The sequence below is a fragment of the Oncorhynchus nerka genome, linkage group LG11 (assembly GCF_034236695.1).
Source record: "Oncorhynchus nerka isolate Pitt River linkage group LG11, Oner_Uvic_2.0, whole genome shotgun sequence".
Classification (NCBI taxonomy): Eukaryota; Metazoa; Chordata; class Actinopteri; order Salmoniformes; family Salmonidae; genus Oncorhynchus; species Oncorhynchus nerka.
Genome location: NC_088406.1, coordinates 36,835,330 through 36,862,867, shown reverse-complemented (window position 1 = coordinate 36,862,867; position 27,538 = coordinate 36,835,330). Strand labels below are relative to the sequence as shown.

General features: G+C 43.4%; 1 protein-coding gene across 6 annotated transcripts; it reads left to right on the top strand.

Annotated features, from left to right (window-relative positions):
• Positions 1–26,109, top strand: LOC115136805 (clustered mitochondria protein homolog). Of its 6 annotated transcripts, none has more exons than XM_029672618.2 (27): positions 1–356; positions 5,965–6,155; positions 6,437–6,608; positions 6,816–6,959; positions 7,181–7,308; positions 7,878–8,032; positions 8,281–8,406; positions 8,639–8,786; positions 10,644–10,736; positions 10,978–11,412; positions 11,637–11,896; positions 12,044–12,564; positions 13,750–13,851; positions 13,946–14,046; positions 14,241–14,393; positions 14,617–14,679; positions 14,863–15,107; positions 15,253–15,337; positions 15,546–15,699; positions 18,599–18,738; positions 18,850–18,930; positions 19,043–19,168; positions 19,360–19,481; positions 19,624–19,717; positions 20,359–20,493; positions 22,932–23,005; positions 23,164–26,109. In XM_029672618.2, exons 1-27 carry the CDS (start codon positions 227–229, stop codon positions 23,303–23,305), a joined length of 4,320 nt encoding a protein of 1,439 aa, XP_029528478.2. In that variant the 5' UTR covers positions 1–226; the 3' UTR covers positions 23,306–26,109. The 6 variants fall into 6 exon arrangements, with proteins under 6 accessions (XP_029528478.2, XP_029528473.2, XP_029528475.2 ...); XM_029672613.2 differs by having other exon boundaries at positions 14,842–15,107; XM_029672615.2 differs by having other exon boundaries at positions 7,181–7,320; positions 12,044–12,480; positions 14,842–15,107.
• Positions 26,110–27,538: the final 1,429 nt, after the last annotated feature.

Below are 27,538 nucleotides of genomic sequence, written 5' to 3'. Positions count from 1 at the left end.
ACGCAAAGGCAAAGGGGTCAGGAGGAGGAGAAACCACGTGTTTTCCATGTCCAGCTTTGACTGTCCTTCCTATGTAGACTTGTTTTTGTAAGATCGTACCCTCTGCATGTAACTGGCTAGCCCGTTAGCTAAGAAGAAGCATTTCACAGATTAACATAGCAATTTTGAGCAACAGATTTCTGTTGCCACCTTTAAACTAACTAGCTGCCACACTGACTGCCAAATAATGGTGAGCAAGACGGATGACATCCATGCGTCAGTACCCAACTGTAATGTTAACACAGTTGATCTTGCAGAAGGAGAAACGCCAGACCACCAAGAGACCAAGGCACCAAACAAGGATCCTTGTGCGTGTGGTAAGTAACTAGCTAACGTTACGTAGTTATCTAACTTGCTAGTAGAGACTAACTACCATGCAAAATGTTTAAGTTGTATCGTAATGCTAGCGGCGTCGGTTGAAAGTTGTGAAATTATGCACATAGCTAGTAACTAATTATCGCGTTAGCAAGCTAGCTACACACATGTACAGTTAATTCAAAGTAGTCATCTCATCTGTCAATGCGTTGATTAGTCTGTTAGCTAACTAGCTGAAAATGCAGTAATGGGCCTCCAGTATTCAAACCAGTTTTCTACACAACCAAGATGTGTCAATTCAACAATGACAGCTTGCTTGAGCTGTTGTATTTGCTAGCTAGTAGTTGTTGTGTTTGCTAAACTAACGTTAACATGTAGCTAAGTGGTTAGCTTAGGCCATATCAAGAGGGTTTAGCTAACAATCAAATGACTATTATAATTATTTAGATAAGCTGTTCGACTAACTAGTTTGCTCACTGGCTGTATGCCAAACAAAGACAACCATTGATACACACAACTAGCTAGCTAACTAGCTTCGAAATAGTTAGCCAAGCTTGTGGTGATGCTGACTTGTTGTAGAACAATGGCTGATATAAATGTGATTATAGAAAGTAATACAATTGTATCCACTATCTTAACAATGTGGTGCGAGCACCCCACGTTCTAACGCACATGGGACCACAGCTGTTCTGTACCTGCATGAAAGAACGAATGGACTGAAGGTCACCTTCAGTGGACCTGCACATTTCGAGATAATAGAGGGGTTCTAATCGATGTGAAGTAATTTCACACGCCGTTTTCTATTAATATAAACTACTTTTTTTCCCAGTTAGTCCATCAAATGCATGCTATTTTGTGACCTAGTAATATCGAAGTGACTAGATCACCAATGTCCCCGTTAGTTGGCATGATACCTTCCCGATCCCCCCCCCCGTTCAGAACCGGAGAGGTTGGCTGTTCCTCGACCGGGAAGCGGAAGCTGACCCTTTGAGAAAAGTCATGGTGCATGCACGGAGAGAGAAGGTTATTCTTGAGACATTCTGAGTCATATAGCCGGTAAGTGTCGTTTAAACAAACCGATTTTCATGGCTTGCCACCGATCGCTTGCGTCATATATATATAAAGTATTGATGATCGAGACAGTCACATGACGCACTACTGGGATAGATTTGGTGAATGTAAGGCCACTGTTGAAATTACACAACCATATGCAGCCTTCACGACAATGCCACAGCTTTCGGTGTCACATTTGACAGGACCTTGAGTAGCATGCATAGACGCCTGTGTTACCACGACTATAACGTTACACACAATATAGTTAGTTCAGCTGACACACTTTGAATTGGCCTCATTGTCACAGTTATTGCACGACAACTGTACTGATTGTAATTGATTGTAGGGACTCATTGTGTCACAGCCAGTGACTGTAATGTGTAATAACATGTCATTTGTATCAGAATACAACTCTTAATTCCAGGTATTTGTAGGTTATGTTATGTTTCATCAATTATTTGCATTTGCAGCAAATGATTTTGAGACATAAACAAAACGTTTATGTACCAATCAGTATTTGTTGGAAGATGAGAAGCATATTTTTAATGGCTAGCCTTCACCTAGACTAGAGCTTTGTATGTGCAGCACATATACCATCATACTTTCTTCTAGTGAATTTAAATTTTTGTTTATGGACAAAGTGTTTGTCCATCATAGAGCTTTAGTATGTTGGCAACCTTTGTCAGCTATTGACAAGATTCATTCACAACTCCATTATTATTAAGTAATCAATACCAACAAAATAATTGACCCCTAAACCACTTTCCTATTATTGGCACTTCAAGATACGATCACCTCCTTGATTAGCTTTCTATTGCAATTCACCTCTCATTTAAGAGGCCTGCTGGACTAGACAAATGCCTTAGGCTGCATTTGAGCCTGTTGGTTAACTACCAAGACACTGAGCTGTGTATCCTGCAGTACTGACAGTATTGTGACAGACAGCACATGGCAGACTGATGGGGTAGCATGGGGGTTAGCAAGGGTGAGGGAGGAGGTTGAGGGTAACTGGGTGAGGGGGTCTGCTGGTGATTGTAACCGAAGGAGCTTAAATGCTCCTCAAGGGTGACCTTTGTAGTCCTCAGGGCACTGTCCAGACTCTCCACACCGCCCCTCTAGCCCCTTGTCATCTCATGTAATGTTTTACTAACATCAGGCCTTCATAATCACAACCCAGAGAGGTATACTACAAGGTAGTATCAAATGAGTTAGCCAGCAAACTTTGATAAGCAACCTGAAATAATTGTTGATTTGCTTGTTCTTTATTAGACCATGTCCATTTCAACCTTATCTTTCTCAAAAACAAAAAGTTATTTCAGAATATTTAGGCAAGTTAACTCCTTGATCCTGCTTTGTCATATACCCCACAGGTCTGAGGTCTAGAACAACAACCTGTTCTAAAACACACCAACATGCTTCAGACAGAGGATTCATTTGACTGGTTATGAGACCTCCCTGCAAAGATGTATGCATGACTCTGCAGGAAAGCTTTCCCTTCCTGCTCTATATCAATCTATCAAAAGAAGGTTGCCATCTTGTGGTGTAATAAATCTATCTATGTTGGACAAAAAAAAAGACCTTGCTCTGTGCCCCCCCCCTCCCCCAAAATGCTGTCTGTTTGGTTTCTTTTTGCCCTGGTCTGTAGGCCCATCATGTCAAGGTCCGCCATGTCAAGGGGATGGGGAATGAATTCCTCTGTAGTCGAAGAAAGAACAACGCTCAGTCCGTGGTTAACCTTGATCAGAGATATAACAGCTTACAACAGACAGGCCAGCAGACAGGCCAGCAGACAGGCCAGCATGGAGACTGGTAGCTCGCTCTCTGGATTAGTTGGCCTAGTGGTCTTTCACAATTTTGATTGAATAAGGACGTTAGTAGTGATCAAGACATTCACACCTCGAGGAAATAGTGAAAATGATTGTTGATCTCTTGTAGCCCGCTTTCTATTATTTGTTGATCTCTTGTAGCCTGCTTTCTATTATTTGTTGATCTCTTGTAGCCTGCTTTCTATTATTTGTTGATCTCTTGTAGCCTGCTTTCTATTATTTGTTGATCTCTTGTAGCCTGCTTTCTATTATTTGCCTAATTGATCTCTTTCGTCTTCCTTTCCATACTATCAGGGACCTAACTCTTTGACCCACTGCCCTGAATGAGACGTATCCTGGCGCGAGGATAAGTTTGGTTACTGTGCAACCTGAGGAGTGAGCTAAGATGCTAATGGTGGCACTGGATGGGGTGTGGAGGGGTTGTTTTGTCTAACTGATTTAACTGAATGCTGGTCTGCCTAGTCCTTCTGCTCCCCCTCAATGATTTACCTGTTCAGGAGGATCAAAGCTCCTTGTTTGTGTAATAATCAACATTTTCCCTCCATTTTGTCTGGTTAAGGTTGGTCTTGTGGTTGAATTTTTTTTATTTAACTAGGCAAGTCAGTTAAGAACAAATTCTTATTTACAATGACAGACTAGGAACAGTGGGTTAACTGCCTTGTTCAGGGGCAGAACTACAGATTTTTACCATGTCAGCTCGGGGATTCGATCTAGCAACCTTTCGGTTACTGGCCCAACACTCCAACCACTAGGCTACCTTAACACTATTAAGATAAATATTTCTTATTGAAATAAGCAAAGCCTTCAGTTGGATAATCTGTAGTATATGTAGGCCCAACTCACCCACCGAGGCCAGAATATGCATGCCAGTATGACAGAAGTACTGCAGCAGTTTGTGGATTCTGCTTTCCCTTCCCTCCACCTGCTGCCCTCTTCATCTGTGAGTTGTCACCAACGACATGATTCTCTCCTGTCTACACTACACACAGTGACATGAAGGCTCAACCTCCTTAAAAAAAAACACGTTTAGTTGGGCTAAATGTTTTGAGTAATGCAGAAGGTTGTGTAATATTGGACCCCATTCCCCACCCTGTCACCTCACCCCTAGTGCTCTGTTCTGTTGCTGTAGGGCCAAGTGGGTCTGTTTTGCAATTATTAGGCTAGATGATTTTCATAGTGCTGTCTGACACTTTGTACTCTTGGTCCTGACACTTGTAGTCTTGCCTTCTCAGTACAGATTGAATAGCATTGGCAGCAAGTATTCATACACACCATTATTTGAAGGCTCTTCCCCTACCTCATCAATTCCACTTGAGAAACTTAAACTGTATACATTTTTATTAAATTGATGTGAGTCAAGTACCATGTTGAATTTTTGTGGGAGTTACAAAACTGAGCTGAAAAGTGAATCTTGAAGAAAGCAGAGGACCTTGAATGACCGAAGGGATTCCCACTGTGTGTTTGTGACAACTCTAAGAAAAATGCAATAGCTGGGGCATTGATGGAGGGAGGAAAGAATTAATGGAGAGATGAAGAGTGACTTGGATCAGGCCAGAAATGGGACACCTAAGGAGAGAGACAGAGTAACTGCTGTAACTTATCAAATATGTCTGCTTCTACAACAGGACAGGATGACCGGCCACTGTACCTGTTTCTAAATACACAGTTGATCCCTTGCTTCACCTCCCTCCCTTCTGACCTACAGAAACATTATCCCTTGGCTCCTATCATATGTTCAAGTCTATTTTCCTTGTTCTTTTTTAGTAGTCCGTCTTCTCTTGCAGCATGGACCAGTTGTTGGCCAAGGCTGTTGTGTTTGGTATTCAGAGCGTGGTGAGTCTTTCTCACTCTTTCATTCCCTCCGCCCTCTCTCTCTCACTCACCCTCTTACTCTAGATTCCCCCAACCACCCCCTCTACGTGGTAACCCTGACACTGTGTTACCCTTGACGTTGAACAAGGGTGCGCCGGTTGCAGTTGTCTGGGAGAGAAAACGGCCCCTCCACACTGCAGGCCCCACTTGTTATTTATGCATGTAGCCTTTCCTCTTGGCAACTCAACCCACACCATTCAAAATAGTACAATATTTTGTGACACTTTTTTATTGTTTTATTTTTAGCTCTGGTAAATGGGAAACACCCCTGCGACACAGCTGTGTCTCCACAGTTCCAATGCCTTGTGCCAGTGAGGCCCCTTCGGAGGTCAAGGAGGTTGCACTCATTCTGGAAGTGAAGATGTATACACACACACACAGAGGGGAGGATTTGTGTGGATGGCTCTATTTTCCTTCCACACTTTCCAGTATAGTTCCTCTTCAGTGACCTTGGCAGTCTGGTGCCCAATGTGGAGAAGGCGAAAAGCACCAGGCAAACAAACCACCAACTTTTGTGTTCTGTACTAGAGTCTGATGGTTAAGATCTCCGGGTTGAGAGAAGCAGACCAAGGTAATCTGTATACCTCTGCCTCACATGGCAAAGGCTGGAGATCTTGTTTTCTGTGCTAATTGGATCCTATTCTCCTTGGATCCTATAAGTCGCCGATTTAGCACTGTAGACTATGCCCTTTTAGGAGTAATCTAATCTGACAACACGCACTACTTTGTTTGCTATCTGTAGGCTTATATCCTTATTAATTCAGTTATGTGTCACTCTGCCATGGCAATGCCCTCTCTACCCATCTGTCCAATCAGATGACAAGCTATGTTGAATGTATCTCCTTCTGTTCAATCACAGGGCACAGTGCAAGCACAGTGGTGATGAATGGGGGCGGGGCCCACTATCATTCGGAGGAGGAGTCCAAGCAGGATGGGGGTGGTGACACGGACGGTGTGGAGGATTCTAACGAACAGGAAGTGATTGTGATTCAGGATACAGGGTTCACCGTGAAGATCCAGGCACCCGGGACGGAGCCTTTTGACCTCCAGGTACAGTACATACTTAGACAGCCCAACAGCCGGTCCCAATTTGCCACTACCCCTTGACCCGCCTAATCCTTCAACGCCTGCTGATCTGTAAGGAGTAAGCAATATAGTGGATGGAAGCTCCACCAGCACACTGCTTATACCTATCCAGAGGCTTCAGATCTGCAAACATTGAAGGGTTAGGGCCAAGGTGGAGAGATGGGGACCAAATTGGGACTAGCTGTATGACCAGACATTATCAGTGTCTATTGCTATAAGATGTTAACCCCCGCCCGCTCCCCTAGGTTTCACCCCAGGAGATGGTGCAGGAGATCCACCAGGTGTTGATGGACCGTGAGGACACCTGTCATCGTACCTGTTTCTCCCTGCAGCTGGACGGCAACGTGCTGGATAACTTTGCTGAGCTCAAATCCATCGAGGGCCTGCAGGAGGGCTCCCTTCTCAAAGTAGTGGAAGGTAGGACTTGGTGATATGTTCTCAAGTCAGCCACTAGCCCCTACCCCTAGACATTATTGATCTTAAAGCCTAAAAATTGTATAGGTTTTAGATCGAATGCAGAATCTCCTCCTAGTCCCATTTCTAGAGAGTCTACAATCCAGGAGACAGTCTGTAGATTGCATCGATAATAAAGCAATGACTGTCCTTTCTTTCTCCTCACCCCAGAGCCCTACACAGTGCGCGAGGCCCGTATCCATGTGCGTCATATCAGAGACCTGCTGAAAAGCCTGGACCCATCTGATGCCTACAATGGAGTGGACTGCAACTCTCTCTCCTTCCTCAGTGTCTTCACCGACGGGGACCTAGGAGGTGTGTGTGCGTGCACACGTGTTTGCGTACCAAATTGTTTATTTGCGTGTTTGGGTGGGTCTGTTCAGCGAGAATTGGGGTGAGGGAGATTTCAGTCAGCATTCTGAGGTATCCAGCCACCTTTATCCTACAAATGTGTATGTCTGTGTCCTAGGTAGCAGGCTATAAAAATCTTTGGTCAGGCTGCATTAGTCTGACCTGTGACCTTATCTCCTCTGCAGACAGTGGTAAACTGAAGAAGAAGGGCAGTGATCTGGAGCAGATAGACTGTACCCCTCCAGAACACATCCTGCCTGGCAGCAAAGAACGCCCCCTGGTGCCCCTCCAGCCACAGAACAAGGACTGGAAGGTAATAATGACGGTAATTACGATGATTTTAACACATTTATCCAAAGAGGCTTACAGTTCATAGTGACATATATTTCACATTTGCTGTAAAATTAAAACCCACAACCCTGGTGTTGGTTGCCAGCAAGCTAATTATGATCATTCTAATGCCATCTCATTTACATAGATTCATGTGTGTCTCTGTGACATTATCTGACAGTTCAAAAAATTTGTTAAATTCTTCAAGGAGTTTGTCCATTTGTGGTTTACTGGCTTCAACTCCAACCTTTTGATCTGCTTGTAGGAGCCATTTTTATATAGCTCACAATGATTTGCTAGCTAAGTGCCAGACTTACTCAAGCCTGGCACTAGTACACTTTTATTATTCTAAAATAAGTAAACGTGGTTATAGAATAAAGGGTAAGATTAGCATACATCAGCTGGCTGGGTTGTACTATATCCTGTACATCCTTACCACCATAAAGTGCAGATTAAGTAATCTATGACCCTTTTCCAATATCCACACTAGCACACCACAAGTCATAAGTCACATTCCAATGTCCATATCTGATTCCCCCTCTTGCTCTATAGCCCATGCAGTGCCTGAAGGTCCTGACTATGAGTGGCTGGAACCCCCCCCCTGGCAACAGGAAGATGCATGGTGATCTGATGTACCTGTATATGGTGACTGTTGAGGAGAGACACATCAGTATCACTGCCTCCACACGTGGCTTCTACCTCAACCAGTGAGTCTGGCTTTCCCTTTCTCCCGTTAGACTTACCGCATGCTGTTTTCACACTACTGCGCTGAGCCGAGCTGGATTGTGTTGGCCTGATTACACATCCACCACTTGCTGGAACTGTACTGGAAAGTGTGAAAGGGAAAATATCAGAGCCAGCACAGTATGGTTAGCTTTGGCAAGATTGTGTGAAAAGTCAACTGGCCAAGGCTGAGAGTTGACCATAATGAGAGATGACCATGGTGTTGTTCCAGGTCAACCACCTACACCTTCAACCCCAAGCCAGCCAACCCCAGCTTCCTGAGCCATTCGTTGGTTGAGCTGCTTAGCCAGATTAGCCCTGCCTTCAAAAAGAACTTCACTGTCCTGCAGAAGACAAGGTAAGTGGGCTACGCTAACCACAATGCACTGAGTTATTTATTAGTACTGTGTAATGTGGGGAAAAGAAACTAAGCATACAATTATTATTCATTATCAGAAATGTGTATATATATTTTTTAAGAGCTAAATATATTAGCCAGACAGTTGTTTTTCTTGTTCATTCAGGTAAGCCTTATCTGAGAAATATTCCCGCTGTGATACATGGATCATTTAGTTTCTGATTGACTGCAGGGTCCAGCGGCATCCATTTGAAAGGATAGCCACACCCTTCCAGGTGTACAGTTGGACCGCCCCCCAGGTGGACCACACCATGGACTGTGTCAGAGCTGAGGACGCTTACACCTCCCGTCTAGGCTACGAGGAACACATACCTGGACAGGTACACACACCATACACCTCGCTCCTAGGCTACGAGGAACACATACCTGGACAGGTACACACACCATACACCTCGCTCCTAGGCTACGAGGAACACATACCTGGACAGGTACACACTAGAGGTCGACTGATTATGATTTTTCAATACCGATACCGATTAATCGGACGATTTTAAAAATAAAAAGTATTTGTAATAATGACAATTACAACAATACTGATTGAACACTTATTTTAACTTAATATAATACATCAATAAAATTAATTTAGCCTTAAATAAATAATGAAACATGTTGAATTTGGTTTAAATAATGCAAAAACAAAGTGTTGGAGAAGAAAGTAAAAGTACAATATGTGTCATGTAAGAAAGCTAACGTTTAAGTTCCTTGCTCAGAACATGAGAACATATGAAAGCTGGTGGTTCCTTTTAACATGAGTCTTCAATATTCCCAGGTAAGAAGTTTTAGGTTGTAGTTATTATAGGAATTATAGAACTATTTCTCTCTATACCATTTGTATTTCATATACCTTTGACTATTGGATGTTCTTATAGGCACTTTAGTATTGCCAGTGTAGCAGTATAGCTTCCGTCCCTCTCCTCGCTCCTCCCTGGGCTCGAACCAGCAACACAACGACAACAGCCACCCTCGAAGCAGCGTTACCCATGCAGAGCAAGGGGAACAACTACTCCAAGTCTCAGAGCGAGTGACTTTTGAAACGCTATTAGCGCACACTCCGCTAACTAGCTAGCCATTTCACATTGGTTACACCAGCCTAATCTCGGGAGTTGATGGGCTTGAAGTCTTGAAGTCATAAACAGCTGCTGGCAAACACACTAAAGTGCTGTTTGAATGAATGCTTACGAGGCTGCTGGTGCCTACCATCGCTCAGTCAGACTGCTCTATCAAATAATAGACTTAATTATAACATAATAACACACAAAAATATGAGCCGAAGGTCATTAATATGGTCGACTCCGGATACTATCATCTCGAAAACGAGACGTTTATTCTTTCAGTGAAATACGGGAACCGTTCCGTATTTGATCTAACTGGTGGCATCCCTAAGTATAAATGTTCCTGTTACATTGCACAACCTTCAATGTTATGTCATAATTACGTAATATTCTGGCAAATTAGGCAGCCCAAACTGTTGCATATACTCAGACTCTGCGTGCAATGAACGCAAGAGAAGTGACACAATTTCACCTTGTTAATATTGCCTGCTAACCTGGATTTCTTTTAGCTAAATATGCAGGTTTAAAAATATATACTTCTGTGTATTGATTTTAGGAAAGGCATTGATGTTTATGGTTAGGTACACATTGGAGCAACGATACGCACCGCATCGATTACATGCAATGCTGGACACGCTAGATAAACTAGTAATATCATCAACCATGTTTAGTTATAATTAGTGATTTATGATTAAGTTTAATGCTAGCTAGCAACTTACCTTGGCTTCTTACTGCATTCGCGTAACAGGCAGGCTCCTCGTGGAGTGCAATGTAATCAGGTGGTTAGAGCATTGGACTAGTTAACTGTAAGGTTGCAAGATTGAATCCCCCGAGCTGACAAGGTAAAAATCTGTCGTTCTGCCCCTGAACGAGGCAGTTAACCCACCTTTCCTAGGCCGTCATTGAAAATAAGAATGTGTTCTTTACTGACTTGCCTTGTTAAATAAAGATTAAATAAAAGTGTAAAAAAAAAAGAATCGGCCAAATCGGTGTCCAAAAATACAGATTTCCGATTGTTATGAAAACTTTAAATCGGCCCTAATTAATTGGTCGACCTCTAGTACACACACACCAAAAATAGTATTTTTTAGAGTCAGTGTAACAGGGTCTCTGTTATTTATTCAGACGCGAGACTGGAATGAGGAGTTGCAGACGACCAGAGAGCTGGCCCGGAAGAACCTGCCTGAACGCCTGCTGAGAGAGAGGGCCATCTTCAAGGTGAGCCAGCCTACAGCAGCAGTTGAAGCCCAACTCCTTTCCCCTCTTCTCTCCTGCACTCTTTCATGCTTATTTGCTTTCTCCAGTGAGCCTCGGTCATCGACTCTCTCTTGAAGCACCCTCCTTTTATGCTACTGTCTGTTTCCGTCTATATCCTGTAGTGTGCACAGACTACTCTTCGTTCAATCCTCTACATCCTTACGCATTCACTTTCTAACTCCTCCCCTCTCCCTCTCTCCAGGTCCACAGTGACTTTGCGGCTGCTGCTACTCGGGGTTCCATGGCGGTGATCGACGGCAACGTCATGGCCATCAACCCTGGCGAGGAGACACGTATGCAGATGTTTATCTGGAACAACATCTTCTTCTCCCTGGGCTTCGATGTCCGTGACCACTACCGCGAGCTGGGCGGGGACGCTGCCGCGCACGCTGCGCCCACCAACGACCTCAACGGTGTCCGGGCTTACGGGGCCGTAGACGTGGAGGGGCTGTACACCCTGGGGACTGTGGTGGTGGACTATCGGGGTTACCGTGTCACTGCCCAGTCGATCATCCCTGGCATTCTGGAGAGAGAGCAGGAGCAGAGCGTTATCTACGGGTCTATCGACTTTGGGAAGACAGTGGTGTCTCATGGGAAGTACCTGGAACTTCTGGAGAAGACCAGTCGACCACTCAAGGTGAGGAAGAGGATATGATAATGCCAGTTTCATGGTTTTATTTTTAAGTCTGCTAATTGTTTGGGATTAATGTTTTTGTCAATACAGGGTAAGCAAACTTCAATATCTTTTTTCACTGCACCGGCCTACAGATGTTCAACGTATATTGACTGCCGTGTCTCTAACCTGCCATACTGTGGTTATCACATTCTTTCTGTCATAATGACTGACTCTCCCACCCCCAGGTCCAGAGACACAATGTGCTGAATGAGAAGGATGAGTCCGTGGAGCTGTGTTCCTCTGTTGAGTGTAAGGGCATAATTGGCAACGATGGACGCCACTACATCCTGGACCTTCTCAGGACCTTCCCCCCCGACCTGAACTTCCTTCCTGTGGAAGGGGAGGAGCTTTCCCCTGAGAGTGTGAGACAGGGTTTTCCCCGCCAGCACCGCCACCGTCTGGCCTGCCTCCGACAGGAGCTCATTGAGGCCTTTGTCGAGCACAGGTACTGTAGGGTGCCCTGGGTATGTCCCTCGAGGGTCATTTGATGTTCCCTTTAGTGTATGATTGTGTCTGCACATTTGAATGTTCACGTAACTGAATGGATGTCCTACTCCCTCGGATAATAAAGATTCTCTAATCTACTCCTCAGATACCTCCTCTTCATGAAGATGGCAGCACTCCAGCTGATGCAGCAGAAAGCCAACAAGGAGAGCAAGATGGCCAACCTGACAGAGAATAACAGCCCAGAGGCAGCCGTTCCAGCCCTGCCCTCCACGGAGAACCCCGATGCTTCAGCCAAGTCCACAGAAACCCTCACTGACGGCAAGTCCGACGCAGTCCAGATAGAGACCACCTCTACCTCTGATGCCCCTCAACCAGCAGCAACAGAAGCCACAACCACAGAAGCAGCCCCCAAGGCAGAACAAACAACAGAAACGGACATTCCCTCTGCTGCAGCAACAACCGTGACTGCCTCCCAGGCAACCCCTACAGAGGATAATGTGGTTCCCACGGTGACCACCAATGGGCCATTGGTGCCCGTTGCCACAGCGATTCAGAACGGGGAGTGCGAGAGCCCTCTGGAGGGTAAGGCTGAGGATAGTATCCCGGGCTTAGCCCAGGCCAAAGAGCTGGCTGAGTCCTTAGCCGCGGAAGATGGATCCGGTATCGGTACGTCCAAACCATTGCAGGGTAGATAGAGACTGGGGATATCCAGTCGGTGGAGAAATGCTTTTAAAGAAGAGGTCTCTTTATTTGCTCCATAGACTTGCATTTAGAACGGTGTGTGTGTGTGAGTTGTTAGCAGTTGACATTATTCTTCAATAACACAGACCCCAAAACAAATCGGGGACAAAAATAGATTGATTTGAGAAGAATCATAGATGTTATGCTGGGAGGTAGATGTTCAGTCTCCCCTGTCCTCCGTTTTTCTCCACAGAACAAATAAACAGGATGTCATTTATAACCCCCCCACCCTAGCTTGGGGTTGATCAATCAGAAGTCATTGTAGTACAACTAGGCCAGTGGCCAAATAACAAGTATCCTGCTCCAGACTCAATGAACAGACCAATGAAAACGTGGCACGTGTAGCTCTGATTTCAGGACATTCCACAGATTCTAAATAGCTGTTGAACTGAAAGCCAACTATTTCCATTGACAATTCCCTATTGACCATTGGTACTCTATTTAGTTTTTAGTACTCTCGTCCTCTCATCCTCTGCGTTGTGTATTTATCTTAAAAATATTCTTCTACTCCCCCGTAGAACATTTTAAAGAGTGTATGTGTGGTTTTTCATCAGGATGTGAGAGCGTTTATCCATAGTATCGCTAAGAAGACTTAATGCTGGTGTCTTAGTTGCATCTCTCCACCTGGCTAGGTGTCCCTGTCCAGTTCTTAGCCTTCTATGGCGTGAGCATGGACCCCAGTAAAATCACTAACAGTGTGAGATATAGCAATCCAATAACCACATCTGTCAAGTTTATTTCTCATTGGCTGGTGTGACAATTAATCAAAGGGTTTGACGCTCCAGAAAGAAGGAAAGAATCCCTGGTTGAATGTGATCATTGCATGTGTGTGGGATAGCAGGAGGTGGCCCCTGGCCCTACTGTCTGCTTGACAATAGCTTTAATGACAATGTGTTTTTAATAAAAAAAAAAAACTAAGATCTGCAACAGTGTGTTGGTGGGGATTTTCAACGCATGTAGGCATTGGACAAAAGATGATAGTGGTGCTTTTGGGGAACTTACCCCATATAATTTTGATTTGAGTTGCCCAGCTTACTTGGTATATTCATAAAACACCCCTCTCCTCCTCCCCCGATCTCACCAACCCCACCCTGACCTGTCTCCATCAAGACCCTAAAAGCCGAGAGGTTGTCCTCAACGCCTGCAAGGCCGTGGGTTCCATCAGCAACACCTCCTTCGACATCCGCTTCAACCCAGACATCTTTTCTCCAGGTAGGATGATGGTAAATGTAGTGCTTTTAGGAGAGGTTTTGTGTGGCAGCTGGCTCTGCTGTACAGTACTCATTTCCTCATGTCTCTCACCCAGGAGTGCGTTTCCCTGAGGACAGTGTGGATGACATTCAGAAACAGAAGCAGCTGTTGAAGGATGCCGCAGCCTTCCTGGTGTCCTGTCAGATCCCCTCTCTGGTAAGTTTCAGGGCAACAACATGGTACCACGCACAAGCAGTCATTGCCTTAACTATATTTCAAACTATTTTCATACATCACTGTATCACTAGCCTTTGTGTCTGTCTAGCTATTTGTGGGTTGGTGTTTCCTTGGTTATTTTTTCTTGTGTGTGTGTGGTAATTCATTTTTCTTATGCGTGTCTTTCCCTCCAGGTGAAGGACTGTCTGGACCACAGTGCTCTGCCTATGGATGGAGCCACGCTGACTGAGGCTCTGCACCAGAGGGGCATCAATGTGCGTTACCTAGGCAACGTGCTGGAGTTTGTGGACAAGACCCCAGCCAAGGCACAGCTGGAGCACTTCTATGTAAGCCTAAACCCCTGACCTCCATACGCTCTTGAGGACTGACTAAGGAGCAATATAATGAAGGGCAATGATAGCATTATTAGCATAATGATGACCTTCCCGACTGTTCTGTTTCTACTGCAGACATATTGCAGGACAGGGTGCAGGACAATACATAAAGATTCATCTGCATTAAGCTTGTTTTTTTTTCCCCTGACGGTTTTGTATCTCTTCTGTTCTGAAGAGAATAGGTATCAGCGAGTTGATCACCAGATGTGCGAAACATATCTTCAAGACATACCTCCAGGTGATTGCTATTTTTAAGCAATGATTGTTAAATAATTATAATGCACTTAGGATGAAACAGATCTTTGTACTTTTACACCACGAAAATGAGTATCCCTACTTGCTTATCATAGAAAGTATTTATTTGTCTCCCTAAGAAATTGATTAAATATGAGAACAATAGACTATGTACTCCATCTCCCAGGGTGTGGAGTTGTCGGCCCTCTCAGCTGCTGTCAGCCACTTCCTCAACTGCTTCCTGTCCTCCTTCCCTGATGCCGTGGCACATCTGCCTGCCGACGAGCTCGTGTCGCGCCGCAAGAACCGTAAACGCCGTAACCGAGTACCAGGGGGAGGGGACAACACGGCGTGGGCCAGCCTGACACCCAGTGAGCTGTGGAAGAACATAGTCTCTGAGGCCCAGAGCTACTACAACTTCACCCTGCACTGGTGGGTGGGAATTAGGATTGATGTTTGCACAATAGTAGGCTTGACGTTAGCACACTATTCTGGCAGCTACCATGTCGGCATGCACTGGAGTGTGCTTGAGTTAAAGTTGGCGTAGGTTTTCCTAAAAACATGCATCTTTCTACAGTGAGAATGCTGACCAGGTAGTGGAGAAATACGGCCTTCAGAAGATCACCCTGCTCAGAGAAATCTCCATCAAAGCTGGCATCCAGGTAACTCCCATCAATTCCTATTTAGACTAGGTGTGATTTTCAACATATTGTATACATTTATTAAATACCTTCAGGACTACAGAAATGCAGAGGGATAGGTGCCAGGGGTCAAATTGTAATTCAGAATGTGTATTTTAATGATGTCATGTTTTTAACCCTCCCCCTCCTAAGAAGCTTCCTGTGTCTCCTGCCTCCCTGTGTTTTCTAGATCCTGATAAAGGAGTATAACTTTGACAGTCGCCACAAGCCTGCCTTCACAGAGGAGGACATCCTTAACATCTTCCCTGTGGTGAAGCACGTCAACCCCAAGGCCTCCGATGCCTTTCACTTCTTCCAGAGTGGACAGGCCAAGGTCCAGCAAGGTGAGGCTAGCATGAAGCTACAAGACCTCAACCAGCATGGCCCGGAACGGCATGGATGCTCCTAGTGCTAGAGACATACAGTACTACTCACACTAATAATGCAGCACACACATGCGGACAGGCCAAGGTCCAGCAAGGTGAGGTGGATACCAGTCCTGCTGGGCAGGATCAGAATGGGTCTTCCTTGGGCTGTGGCGGTCACAAAATCTTGTGAGCTGGTGATTTGTCAAGCAAACTGTTGGTCTCACGGTAATTGACTGTTAATTTACAAAAGACATTTAGCATCTCCTGGCTTCGACACACAGCCTACAAGCCATTATTTATTTTTCGACAGGTCTAAAGAAACATGATATGAAGAAAAGTCTATTTCAGAAGAAAAGAATAGCAAACTTAGTTGTCCTGATGTGGCTATGCCAAATGGCTGTGGGCTGCACTTTTTCATTTAGCAGACAAGATTTGCTTATAATTCCGTGGCATTATTTTATAGTATGAAGAATACAATTGAACAAAGCTGAATAAAACAGAAATATTTTCTCCAAATGATTTGAGGGAGTGCGCACGAGCGCTATTGTGTTAGTCAGTTAACAAAGAAATTGGTACTCCTATATGCTTAATTTAGAGTTATTAATGTAACTTTAGTTGTTCTACAAACGTTGGGCTATATGTTTTAGATTTTTAATACATTGTAAGGCTGCATGATGAGAGACTAATAATGATTTGAAAAAAGTAGCTTGAAAGGCATGAGCTCTGCTTTTGCACAGGCTGTACTCTCAATCGTCTCTCATTCACAGTTTGACAAGCACTTGATAATGCCTCGAATTTCATGTCGACATCCCCTTTGTGGCCGTAATGCACCCCAAAACAATCCATGCATTTTGCGGCCCAGAGTGCTGCGTTGTTCCCTTCTCCCTGAGTGTGCTGTGCAATCCGAAGCACCTCTCTGTCACATGATCGGGTCTTTCTCACAGGCTACAAGTTAAGACAGACACATTGGGGATGCAACTGCGTCCTTATCCAATTCCGAGGCGCATATTGAAGATATTGGAAGAACTGTCCACATTCACTTTTTGTCATCCAACAAGATGAGTAGGCCTAACAAACATCAACTATCACCCATAGTACAAAGTCAACCTTTTCTGTGCAATAAATAAATATTCCATACATGGGACAGTTGTGGGATGCGATAGATTCCAAATTTAATACAAGCAATAAACACTTTTTTTATGCAATGTGGCTGATGCAACAGATCAGAAAATGTAGCTTAAAATAAACTATTGGGCTATTTCTTCATTATAAGCACAGTGTTGTACACATGGTAGTAGGCTATACGCGTGAATTCTTCCATTAGCGGAAAACACCATTATCAAAGTGACCGCAAATGCAATTATGCATCTAATGCTTTTATTATAAAGGTGCATTTTTATGGTGACAATTATCTTCCCCAAATGTGAAACTCGCACGCTGCTAATGGATGCCAGTTAGATCTACACCCCTTGTAAAGTGGATCAAAGTGTTTAATTTGAATGATTTATTTGGCCAATTGAGTTGTTATACAAACCTTATTAAAATTGTAGGCCTATGTTTTAGGCACATTTTAGGCTTATGGTTTAGGTGTGCGAATATGATTTGAAATTTGCAGTGATAGGCTAATATTGTCACCCATCAGAGTTTTTTTGATTTAATATTGTCTTTACATGAACTAAATAATGTGTGAAATTTGTTTTGATTTCGAATGGACCATTATCAGGGGCCTCCCAAGTGGTGCAGTGGTCTAAGGTTGTGCCACTAGAGATTCTGGGTTCAAGTCCAGGCTCTGTTGCAGCCGGCTGCGACCAGGAGACCCCCGGCACACAATTGGCTCAGTGTCGTCCGAGTTAGGGGAGGGTTGGGCCGGCAGGGATGTCCTTGTCCCATCGCGCACTAGCGACTCCTATGGCGGGCCGGGCGCAGTGCACGCTGACAGGTGTGCGGTGTTTCCTCCGACACATTGGTGTGGCTGGCTTCCAGGTTAAGTGGGCATTGTGTCGAGAAGCATTCGACCTTCGTGGCTCTCGACCTTCGCCTCTCCCGGGTCCGTACGGGAATGCGGTGACAAGACTGTAACTACCAATTGGATACCATGAAATTGGGGAGAAAAAAGGGGTAAAAAAAAAAGAACGGACCATCATCATGAACCTGTCTCTAAACGGGGGCAGCGGGAAATAATACATGTAATCTATGTACTTAAATAGCTAATGGAGGAAGCTTTTCCTGTGATTCATTTTCATGCCAGCCAGGTAGGCTGTACTCCTGTTGTAAAGATAAACAATGTGCTTAATATTAGGAAGGTTGAGAAATAAATATAGTAGGCCTAGCCTATAGAATGCTGAGGGGATCCTCCTCTTTTTATTAGCAGCCATCACTCTGTTTTCTTACTCAATTTCATAGCCTATAGAAATGTTGCGCAACATGAGCTCATGGGCTCTCATGAAGTGTTTGAGATTTTTGAATACATTAGCATTGATGGTAGCGTGATTAGGGAAAATAGAGTGCTGAATACCAGGCAGTTAGCATGTTTGGTAGGCTACTAACGACCATCAGCAGCATCAGAGCTTGGAATTTGACTGCCGTCATGACTCTTGACCGCCGGTGTGGTGGTAATACTGTCACCACAACAGCCCTAGGTCCTCCTAGTGCTAAACAGATATGCACATGAAGCTCTACTCACACATGCAACACACACACACGAAGGCTGAGAAATGTTTCCTTCCTCCCCATACAAACCATGCAGAAGCATTACTACATTCATTCAACAATGCAACTTACCTTAGTGTCCTCTCTGAACCCGTTCACATGACTTTCTTTTGTGTTGTACAACAATTGTGGAAGCCTGTGTTTTTAACAAGGCCTCTGTCTGCAGGTTACCTTAAGGAGGGCTGTGAGTTAATCAATGAGGCTTTGAACCTGTTCAACAACGTGTACGGGGCCATGCACGTGGAGATCTGTGCCTGCCTGCGTCTGCTGGCTCGCCTTAACTACATCATGGGAGACCACCATGAGGTGTGCTGCTCTAGACATGATACACACACTTTTATATTCCTCTCACACATGAAAACAAAGGGCCACAGCAATTCCAGTGACAGTCCTGACTTTTGTCTTCTCTGTCCACAGGCTCTCAGTAACCAACAGAAGGCTGTCTTGATGAGTGAGAGGGTGCTGGGCGTCGAGCACCCCAACACTATCCAGGAATATGTATGTATCCATGAAAATGGCTATTTAAAAAAAAAGTTTGTTTCGTCATTAAAAAACAATGCCAGTCCATGTAAGCTGTTTCTAAGTGCCTCTGGTTGCTTTCTCTCCCCAGATGCACTTGGCTCTGTACTGCTTTGCCAACAGTCAGCTGTCCACTGCCCTGAAGCTGCTGTACCGTGCCCGCTACCTCATGCTGATGGTTTGTGGGGAGGACCACCCTGAGATGGCGCTGCTAGACGTGAGTGGACCACAGTATTTCATGTATTTTCTTTTGATTGAAACCATCCTGTAAGTGGACGTGTTACCACGTTAACTCTGAAGTTATGTACCAATTTTGTGGAAGCCTTTGAGGTGTGTTTGTGTGTGACCTTTATCAAATCAGTTCTCCTTACACTTGTCCTCCCTGTGGTCCCGGGTCTCCTCCTATAGAGTAACATTGGCCTGGTGCTGCATGGAGTAATGGAGTACGACCTGTCTCTGAGGTTCCTGGAGAACGCCTTGGCCATCAACTCCAAATACCACGGACCCCGCTCCCTCAAAGTAGCCCTCAGGTAAGGACAAGGGAGAGTTATTCCTTGAGTGACTGAACATAATTTTCAGTATATTAACTGACTTCCTGTTCTAAACTCAAGTTTGTGTTTATCTTCAGTTGATTTAATGCAATTATTATTATTTTTATATATAATTCTGCAGTCATCATCTGGTTGCGAGGGTTTACGAGAGCAAGGCGGAGTTCCGCTCTGCGCTCCAGCACGAAAAGGAGGGCTACACCATCTACAAAAACCAGGTAAGACGTACAGCTACAGTACACAAAGCTCTACACGTCCTCTCCTCAGAAGTGGCTTAAGAACAATTGCTGAAATAAGAATATGTGCTAGATAGCCTCCTGAGGTGCGCTGCGGTCTAAGACACTGCATCGCAGTGCTTGAGGTGTCACTACTTTCCCGGGTTCGATCTCCGGCTGTGTCACAACTGGCCGTGACCGGTAGACCCATGAGGCGGCGCACAATTGGGCCAGTGTCGTCCGGGTAAGGGGAGGGTTTGGCCGGCCAGGATTTCCTTGTCCCATCACGCTCTAGTGACTCGTTGTGGCAGGCCTGCAAGCTGACTTTGGTCGCCAGCTGAACGGTGTTTCCTCCAACACATTGGTGCGACTGGCTTCCGGGTTAAATGAGCAGTGTGTCAAGAAGCAGGTTCGTGTTTCAGCTTGGCAGGGTCGTGTTTCGGAGGATGCGTGGCTCTCGACTTTCGCCTCTGCCAAGTCCATAGGGGAGTTGCAGCGATTGGATATCACGAAAAAGCTGTAAAAAGTACTAAAAAATGACAAAAAAGTGGAATATGTGCTAGATTACCAACAACTGATATTAGTTGAGGTCAATCTGTTTTTAAGCTTTCTTTCTCACTTTCTTCCCCTATGTCCCCTCTCAGGTGGGAGAGGCCCACGAGAAGACTAAAGAGAGCTCAGAGTACCTGAAGTACCTCACACAGCAGGCTGTGGCTTTGCAGAGAACCATGAACGAGATCTACAAGAACGGCTCCAACGCCAGCATCATGCCACTCAAGGCACGTGGCTTAGGGCGTAGCTATGGTTTGATGTTTTTTTCCAAAAGACAAAATCAAAGGGCCTTGTATTGTACCCAGATGATAGCATAATCTACAGACCAAGGTTCCCTCTAAACTGCGCGTACAGTAGCCCGAGACTGCCACCCAAAAATATCAGCCCTCAGAGAGAAGAATGAGATTGAAGTTCACTCAACTTTCTAGAGAGTGGTCACCAACCGGGAGATCGACTGGTTAATCTCAAAGGCATTCCTACTCGATTGCCAAACATTTCTGTAAAAAAAAAAGAAGATAAATCCTTGTGTTCCTATTTTTATTTTTTGGCTCGGGCTGTTGGCGGTAGGTGCACCTGATTCAGCTGACCTGTGTGCCGGGTAGGCGAATTGTTACCATTTTGAACCATTTCCTGTGTCTGAAGGTACAAACTGTGCTTTCTGGCCAATTGGATGGCTCAGATACTGTCTGCAGTAATATAGCAGGCATAAAACAAAGCTACAGCGAAGTTGATACTGTGAGATTTCAAAACGTTTAAAACCATGACAAGAGAGACTGTCAATGAATACAGAAAAGAGCTGCTGTTTTTATGAGTGAGTTATAGTTCGTACTCAGCACTGTCAACACTTTTATACGCCATGAAATGCGCCTTCCTATTTCTACTCAGCGCTACAACAAGCAGTGCAGCAGTAATGAATGAGTAGGAAACTATCTATAGGCTTGCGTTGTTATTATTAGTGGCTCGGGTCTTTTAATATCGAGGAATATTTCACTTTCTCTGTTTATAGGAGTAACAACATGAATTTGTGCATGAGGCAGAAATAATGCGGTGCGACTCTAGTTTCGCCATCAGCTGGAAGACTGTGTCCCGTTTTGGACAGTGTCAGTGGAGGAAGGGGAGAGTGAAGGGATGTTGAGAGGGGGACCCTCATTCTCCTCTATTCCCTCTGCTGCAACTGACCATCAGATGCATTCACCATCAGCCCAGTAAAATAAAAAGGATTTAAATGTATGCTCACTCAGCTGTGCCTCACAAGTAATACAGCAACGGATTTATTACCGGTGTGATCATATAGCCTACCTCAAATGTTGAAATATAATTTATAAAAATGGCCTGAACAGCAAAGCCAATATGTGGTGGTAATGTATTGGGCCTATAGTTTACTGCACAAACCTCATTGCTACAGTACTGTTTTTAATTTGTTTATGTTGCATACGCTTACGTTTTTTAAGTCATGTTAAAACAAAACCGAGCAGTAGATTTTGGCTTGCATTTTGACTCAGTGATCTTGACTCAGAAAAGGTTGGTGACCACTGTTCTAGAGATTTCCCTGATAACTATCAACGTTTCCCTTTACTGTGGCAATTGTGATCGAATCAACACAATATTAGCCCATTTCAATGTAACATACTGAAACAAAACAAACTATGCAAGAGATTGTTGTAGGCAGAATGTATCTGAGTATGATTCCATTTCATTGACACACTACTCAGCCCGTACTCTACACAGACCTGTGAGGCATAAACAATCAGACCATTGCCATATATGGATCTGTACCACTTACTTTGAACTGGACTGTATTTACAGCATGAGTGGTTGTGAGTAGATGCACTTGTTTTGTGATCAAAGCGAGAGCTGCATTTTGTTCATATCCTCTGCTTGTTAGTGAGTTATTAGCCCAGTTATAGATGATTTGTAGTCAGCAATAGGTGAATCATTGCTTCCTACAAGAGCACATAACGTGTACATTTCTAGACCTCTTTGAAAAGCAAGTCAGGTAAAGAGCTTTTTTTTTTTGTCTTAAAGGGGCAGTATTGTATTTTGAGGCAGGCTTGAATAAACTAAGTAGCCAATCGACAGAGGGTAGCATAGTTTGTCTGATTCTCTGTAATAATGGCATGGCAACAATAATACATTTTTATTCTATAAAGTGGTTTCTTGGGTCAAACAACAACCATTTTCAGCCACCTTGTCTGAAGGGCAAGTGGATAAACAGGTTAATGTCAAGCCCTGCATGTTTATTTCAAAAGGCTCATGGACTGTATGCCTACATTGAAAACCACACATTGGCATCTACTGTAGGCTGAAGAATAGAACGGCTATTTCCATGTTAAAATGTTGTGGGATGCATTTTCTCCATTGTTTTTGATGGTAGGCCACTCTGGTAGGCCTACATTATGATCAAATAGCCACAGTAGCCTACATGGCCACTGTTAAAACTGTAACTTAAAGTGGGTATAGCCTCTGTGTTCACAGTAAACGCGTGCTGGAAGTTGCACAGAATGTTCACAACGTTCAAGTTTGCACTCAGCAGACCTGAACTTTGCTCAGTGCCTACAATAATTTGAGGGACCATTGCTACAGACAAGTTTCTTTTCAAATGTGTTTTAGGTGTTAGTTTCATAGAACAGTGTGTCATTTTGTTGTTTTCTGACACTTTTTCCAGTTCACAGCACCCAGTATGGCCAGTGTTCTGGAACAGCTCAATATTATCAACGGCATCATCTTTATACCACTCAGGTAAAGTGAAAGTGAAGTAGTACATTTTAATTAAAAAAATAAAAAAATGGAAATGTGCCAGGACCCAGTTCTGACCCCTGTGGAATTCTATCCACTCTTAAAAAATATAAATGTCTGGGCTCAACATTAACCCCTGTGGTATCCCATTCACTCTGCAGCCAAAAGGACTTGGAAAACCTGAAGGCGGAGGTTCAGCGGCGGCAGCAGCTTCAGGAGTCAGGAAAAAGCATGGAGGAGCTCACTGTGGACGGTCCACTAGAGCTGGAGGACAAAATACCCATGGACGTTAATGTTGATTAATGTCAAACCCTCCATACCACACTACTTTCTACAAGGGAACAGATGTGATGCAACAGCCATCTCCTTGAATGAGCATGTGGACCTGAGAACTGAGCTGTCTAAAAATTAACAATGAAAACAAGAAGGGTGAAGGGTTGTTTGGGGCAGTCAAAGAGAAACATCTATGTATACAGTGGGTAGAGTGTTTATAAGAGGAGCTTCAAGGAGTAACAGAGCAAGAGTTACAGTATATACAGAGGTAGGAGAATTTAATAAAAAGAGAATATAGAATCCATGTTCAATCTGAAAGCCCGTAGCCTTGAGCTTTGGTAAAGAAACAGAAGGAGTAAGTGTGTGGGTGTGTGTGAAAGCGACCAAGGACGACCATGACATTGTATTACCAGAGCCTTATCCACTGTTCATCCCACTCCACATCAACCAACTGTTCCCTTTACCCTCTTCAACTTGTAGCCGAAGGACCACGGTTTACCCCTGCAACACTTCCAATAATCCTAAGAGAGCCACCGAGGCAACTAGGGCTTCCGGTTTCACCATGGCCCCACGTTGCCTCGAAATAACAACTGACACCCTGTCCCAAAACTCGGGAATTTTGTAAAAATATTTGTACTGTGAACTAGATCAGACTAAGAAGCAGTAATTAAATTAATACTATATTCTCTCATGTTGGGCTTCAGATTGGAAGTTATCTTCTCGTGCGTTTAGTATTGTTAAACCTCACCTCCAGTCATCCATTTACTCGCTAGTGTTCCCTACGGTCAGTCAAACTATTTGTATTTCTATTTATCCCAGGTGGGTGTCTGCTTTGTCCTTTGGTTCTATCACAGCAATCAAACAGTGACGCGTGTGTGCTCTCAAACAGTATTTTAGAATGATTTGTTATACCTTTTTTCTGTAAAAATGTATCTTTTTGTAAAACAAAATGGAAGGGGGAGGAAATATTTTTAGGTCCGTCAATTATCCATTAATTGAAAGGTAGAATCATTCATTTCTGCAACCGCTAAAAGCTTTGAAGCACGAGGCTAAACTCACCCACTGTTTTGGTCCTATCTACCACACACTAACAGCGTGACACGAACCCATGCACTGATACTGTGTTGGCGCGAAGTCTTGGATCTCGCTCATCGCATTATCTGCGGTGCTGCGGACCCAATTCACTGAGTCTACCTTTAAGCCATGTCTGTTTTTATAGAAAATATGAGTGGAAAATATGTATAAATAAATCTGTCTTTGGGGTTTAGACAGGTACTTGATCAATGTTGATGGAAATGCAGATATGAAACGTCCAACTATGGCTTGAGCAGTAGACTCCATAGGTCTCTTATATTAGATGTGTCCAGTCTTCTATTTTTCCACTTTTAAAGAATGTGTGCATGTATGTTTGTGTAGTCTTAAGAGAAGGAATCAGATATGGCCATGGTTTGTAACACTTCTGCTACTTCATAGTGTAATGGCTAGGTTGGGTAAGCCACGACCTTCCAAATGTTTTATATTTTATACACAAAGGCTGTGTTGACACCGGAAGGCCAATTCAGGTATTTTGCCCAATTATTTTGTGGCTCCCGAGTGGCGCAGCTGTCTTAAGGCACTGCATCTCACTGCAAGTCCCTGGTTCGAATCCAGACTGCTTCACATTCGGCCGTGGCCGGGGTAGGCTGTCATTGTAAATAAGAATTTGTTCTCAACTGACTTGCCTAGTTAAATCAAGGTTAAATTTAAATAGACAAAAATACCAGAATTGGCTGCCTGTGTAAACTCAGCCATCGTAAAATCATGGGACCGCTAATATAAACTTTGATGTAACATTCTTGGCCAGCGATGTTGTAAATCTGCTCATATGAAGTGATTGTGAGAAACTTCACCCTATCATTTGATAGATTAGACAGACTAAACACAGCACCACCAAAAGTGGGTTGAGTAAGGCTGCTTCAATATACCAAAAAGGACTGATAGTGGTGTGTGTGCGCTTGTGTACATGCAATGTGACCGACCCTCCCTTGCAAACGTCTTTCTAAAACATTTTGCGCGGTCTAAATGTATGTGACTAAAGCAATATAGAAGATGCTGGAACTAATTATTTTGAAGTGCTGCACTTGTGTTGCTGCAAGACAAACAGCTGTCATTGTAAGTAAAAGGGTGTCACAAAGAGAGAGGGGAAAAAACACATACTATAATTAATTTCTTGATTATTATGCTCCTGAAAAAAATTGTGGTACAATAATACAACGTGGTATGTGATTTGTGCCTAATTTAGGCTTCGAAATGGAACCAGGGTGTTAATGGTTTTCTTGTCAGCCCTTCAAAGCTTGTTTTAATTTTTTAATTTTATTTAATTTTGGTTTCTTTTCATTTGTATTTATGTTTGTCATAGGGCCATCACTGGTTTCCTTTTGGAAGTGTATCTGCATTTCCTTCCTCCCCTCAGGTTCAACTTCCTCCTTTATGAATGTCAGTCCTGTCTTGCAGTACCCTTAGTGGCCATGGGGCGGTGCACTAGAGTACTTCCTTTGGAACCATCAGAAACAAATGAAAAGGCTTTATTAATAAGAAAATGTTTTTGTCCCATAAGGATGTTCAAATGCGTATGTCCAGGCTAGTGTGTAACTATTTCATATGTTTCTCATTCGATTGACTTTGAGGGAAGCAAAATAAACAAGTATTTGATTGAATTGATGATGACGTGAACCTGAAAAATTGCAAAGGCTGCTACTTGATGAACATTGGTGAACTTGTTGAAACCCTGAGGTCTATTGTTTGAGACTTAGACATTTCTGATAGAATAAACTCGTTGAGAGTGATCAAAAATGCTTTTGTCTGCCTAGAGATCTATTTTTCTTCTTCCATGGATCATCAAATCATGGTGCTTCTATTCTATTTCATCACCAAGGCACAAATTCTTGTTGTTAAGCTGTAATTATGTTCTAATTGTGTAGTAATATACCTCTTGATACATTCAAGTAATTGCATGAGAAAATTATTTGACTGTTCTTTAGATTCATTCAGTAGGGAGTGACAGACCTCCGGATTATTTTATCAAAGCAAAGACCATGTATAATTTTCTCAATTTAACATTTTCAATTTCCAGATCATTCATATTACATATTGCTTCATCTTATGTAAACCCCTTGGTTTGTATGGATGAATGTCTTTATATTCGGAATGTTTCCAAATGTAGATTACAAAACTAAACCTGAATGTTGAGTGAAATGTTTGTGCAAAATTAAATTTTGGGAGTTTATAAGGCCATAAGGCATTGGAGAAGTCACCTGAACACTCAAAGCTCTTCAAATTACTCCCAGCACTTCATCGATGTCAAACATAGGAGACTGTTATTACGTACATTTACACACAAAAATGTGTATTTGTCGAGATGACACATCTATTTACCAAAACGTCACACAAGAAGCCACCAATAGATCTGTCCATTTACTACTTACATTTCTTTTTGGCTCTGACCAAGATTTCATACATCTACTGAGCTGGGTTGTCTGCCCTCTTGTCTAGTGGGGAGAAAAAGAGGTCCTATGGGACAAAGACAGTACATATCTGGTCTCTATCACCTCAGTGTAGATGGATGTCTAATGCACACTGATCATCTTGCATTGTCTCTGTGTGGAACTCAAAATGAGGGTTTGTTCTTCTGTTTTCTCTTTTCTTGAACTGACAAGATTTATTCTGCACATTCTAGTGTTAAAGTCTGCTTCCCTTGCTGTGTGGTACCTATCTGTTGCTCTTTACAAAATAACAATCTAATTATTTTTGGTCAGAGTATGCTTTTGTATTAAAATTAATAAAGAAAACTAGCAAATAACACTTGGCTTGGATTTTTATTAACTACTTATTTACATATAAGATTGAGAGGATGTTAGCTATCCAGCTTGTTGGACATGTAATTAGATGCAATGATATTATCATGCATTTCAAGTGTAAAGACTGGATGTTTATTTTTGGTATCCTACTAGTGGACCTGTCACACAAGTGTTGCAGTACATAGTTCTATGAATTATGTCCCGTCATCAATAGAGATCAAGTTCTGATAACATTCTGGAATCTGAATATCCACTGTAAACATGCGTCAATGACACCATCGGCAGAGGCTGGGTAATGATGTGTAGTCAAAAATAGTGAATGTTCATAGCTACTTGTTAAGTAACATTAGAGTAGGTTATCAGTGGGTGTTTTCAAGAATCTATTTTTTTTAAAGTAGGGCTGTGATCAAGGACGTGCGCGCGCGTC

Bases quoted from the DNA above. Each gene is read 5' to 3' on its own strand.
- LOC115136805 (XM_029672612.2), top strand. From the start codon at position 227: ATGGTGAGCAAGACGGATGACATCCATGCGTCAGTACCCAACTGTAAT. The intron at 15,108-15,252 runs GTGGGTGGGAAT...ATCTTTCTACAG, and splicing joins TACAACTTCACCCTGCACTG to TGAGAATGCTGACCAGGTAG. The intron at 19,482-19,623 runs GTAAGGACAAGG...ATAATTCTGCAG, and splicing joins TCCCTCAAAGTAGCCCTCAG to TCATCATCTGGTTGCGAGGG.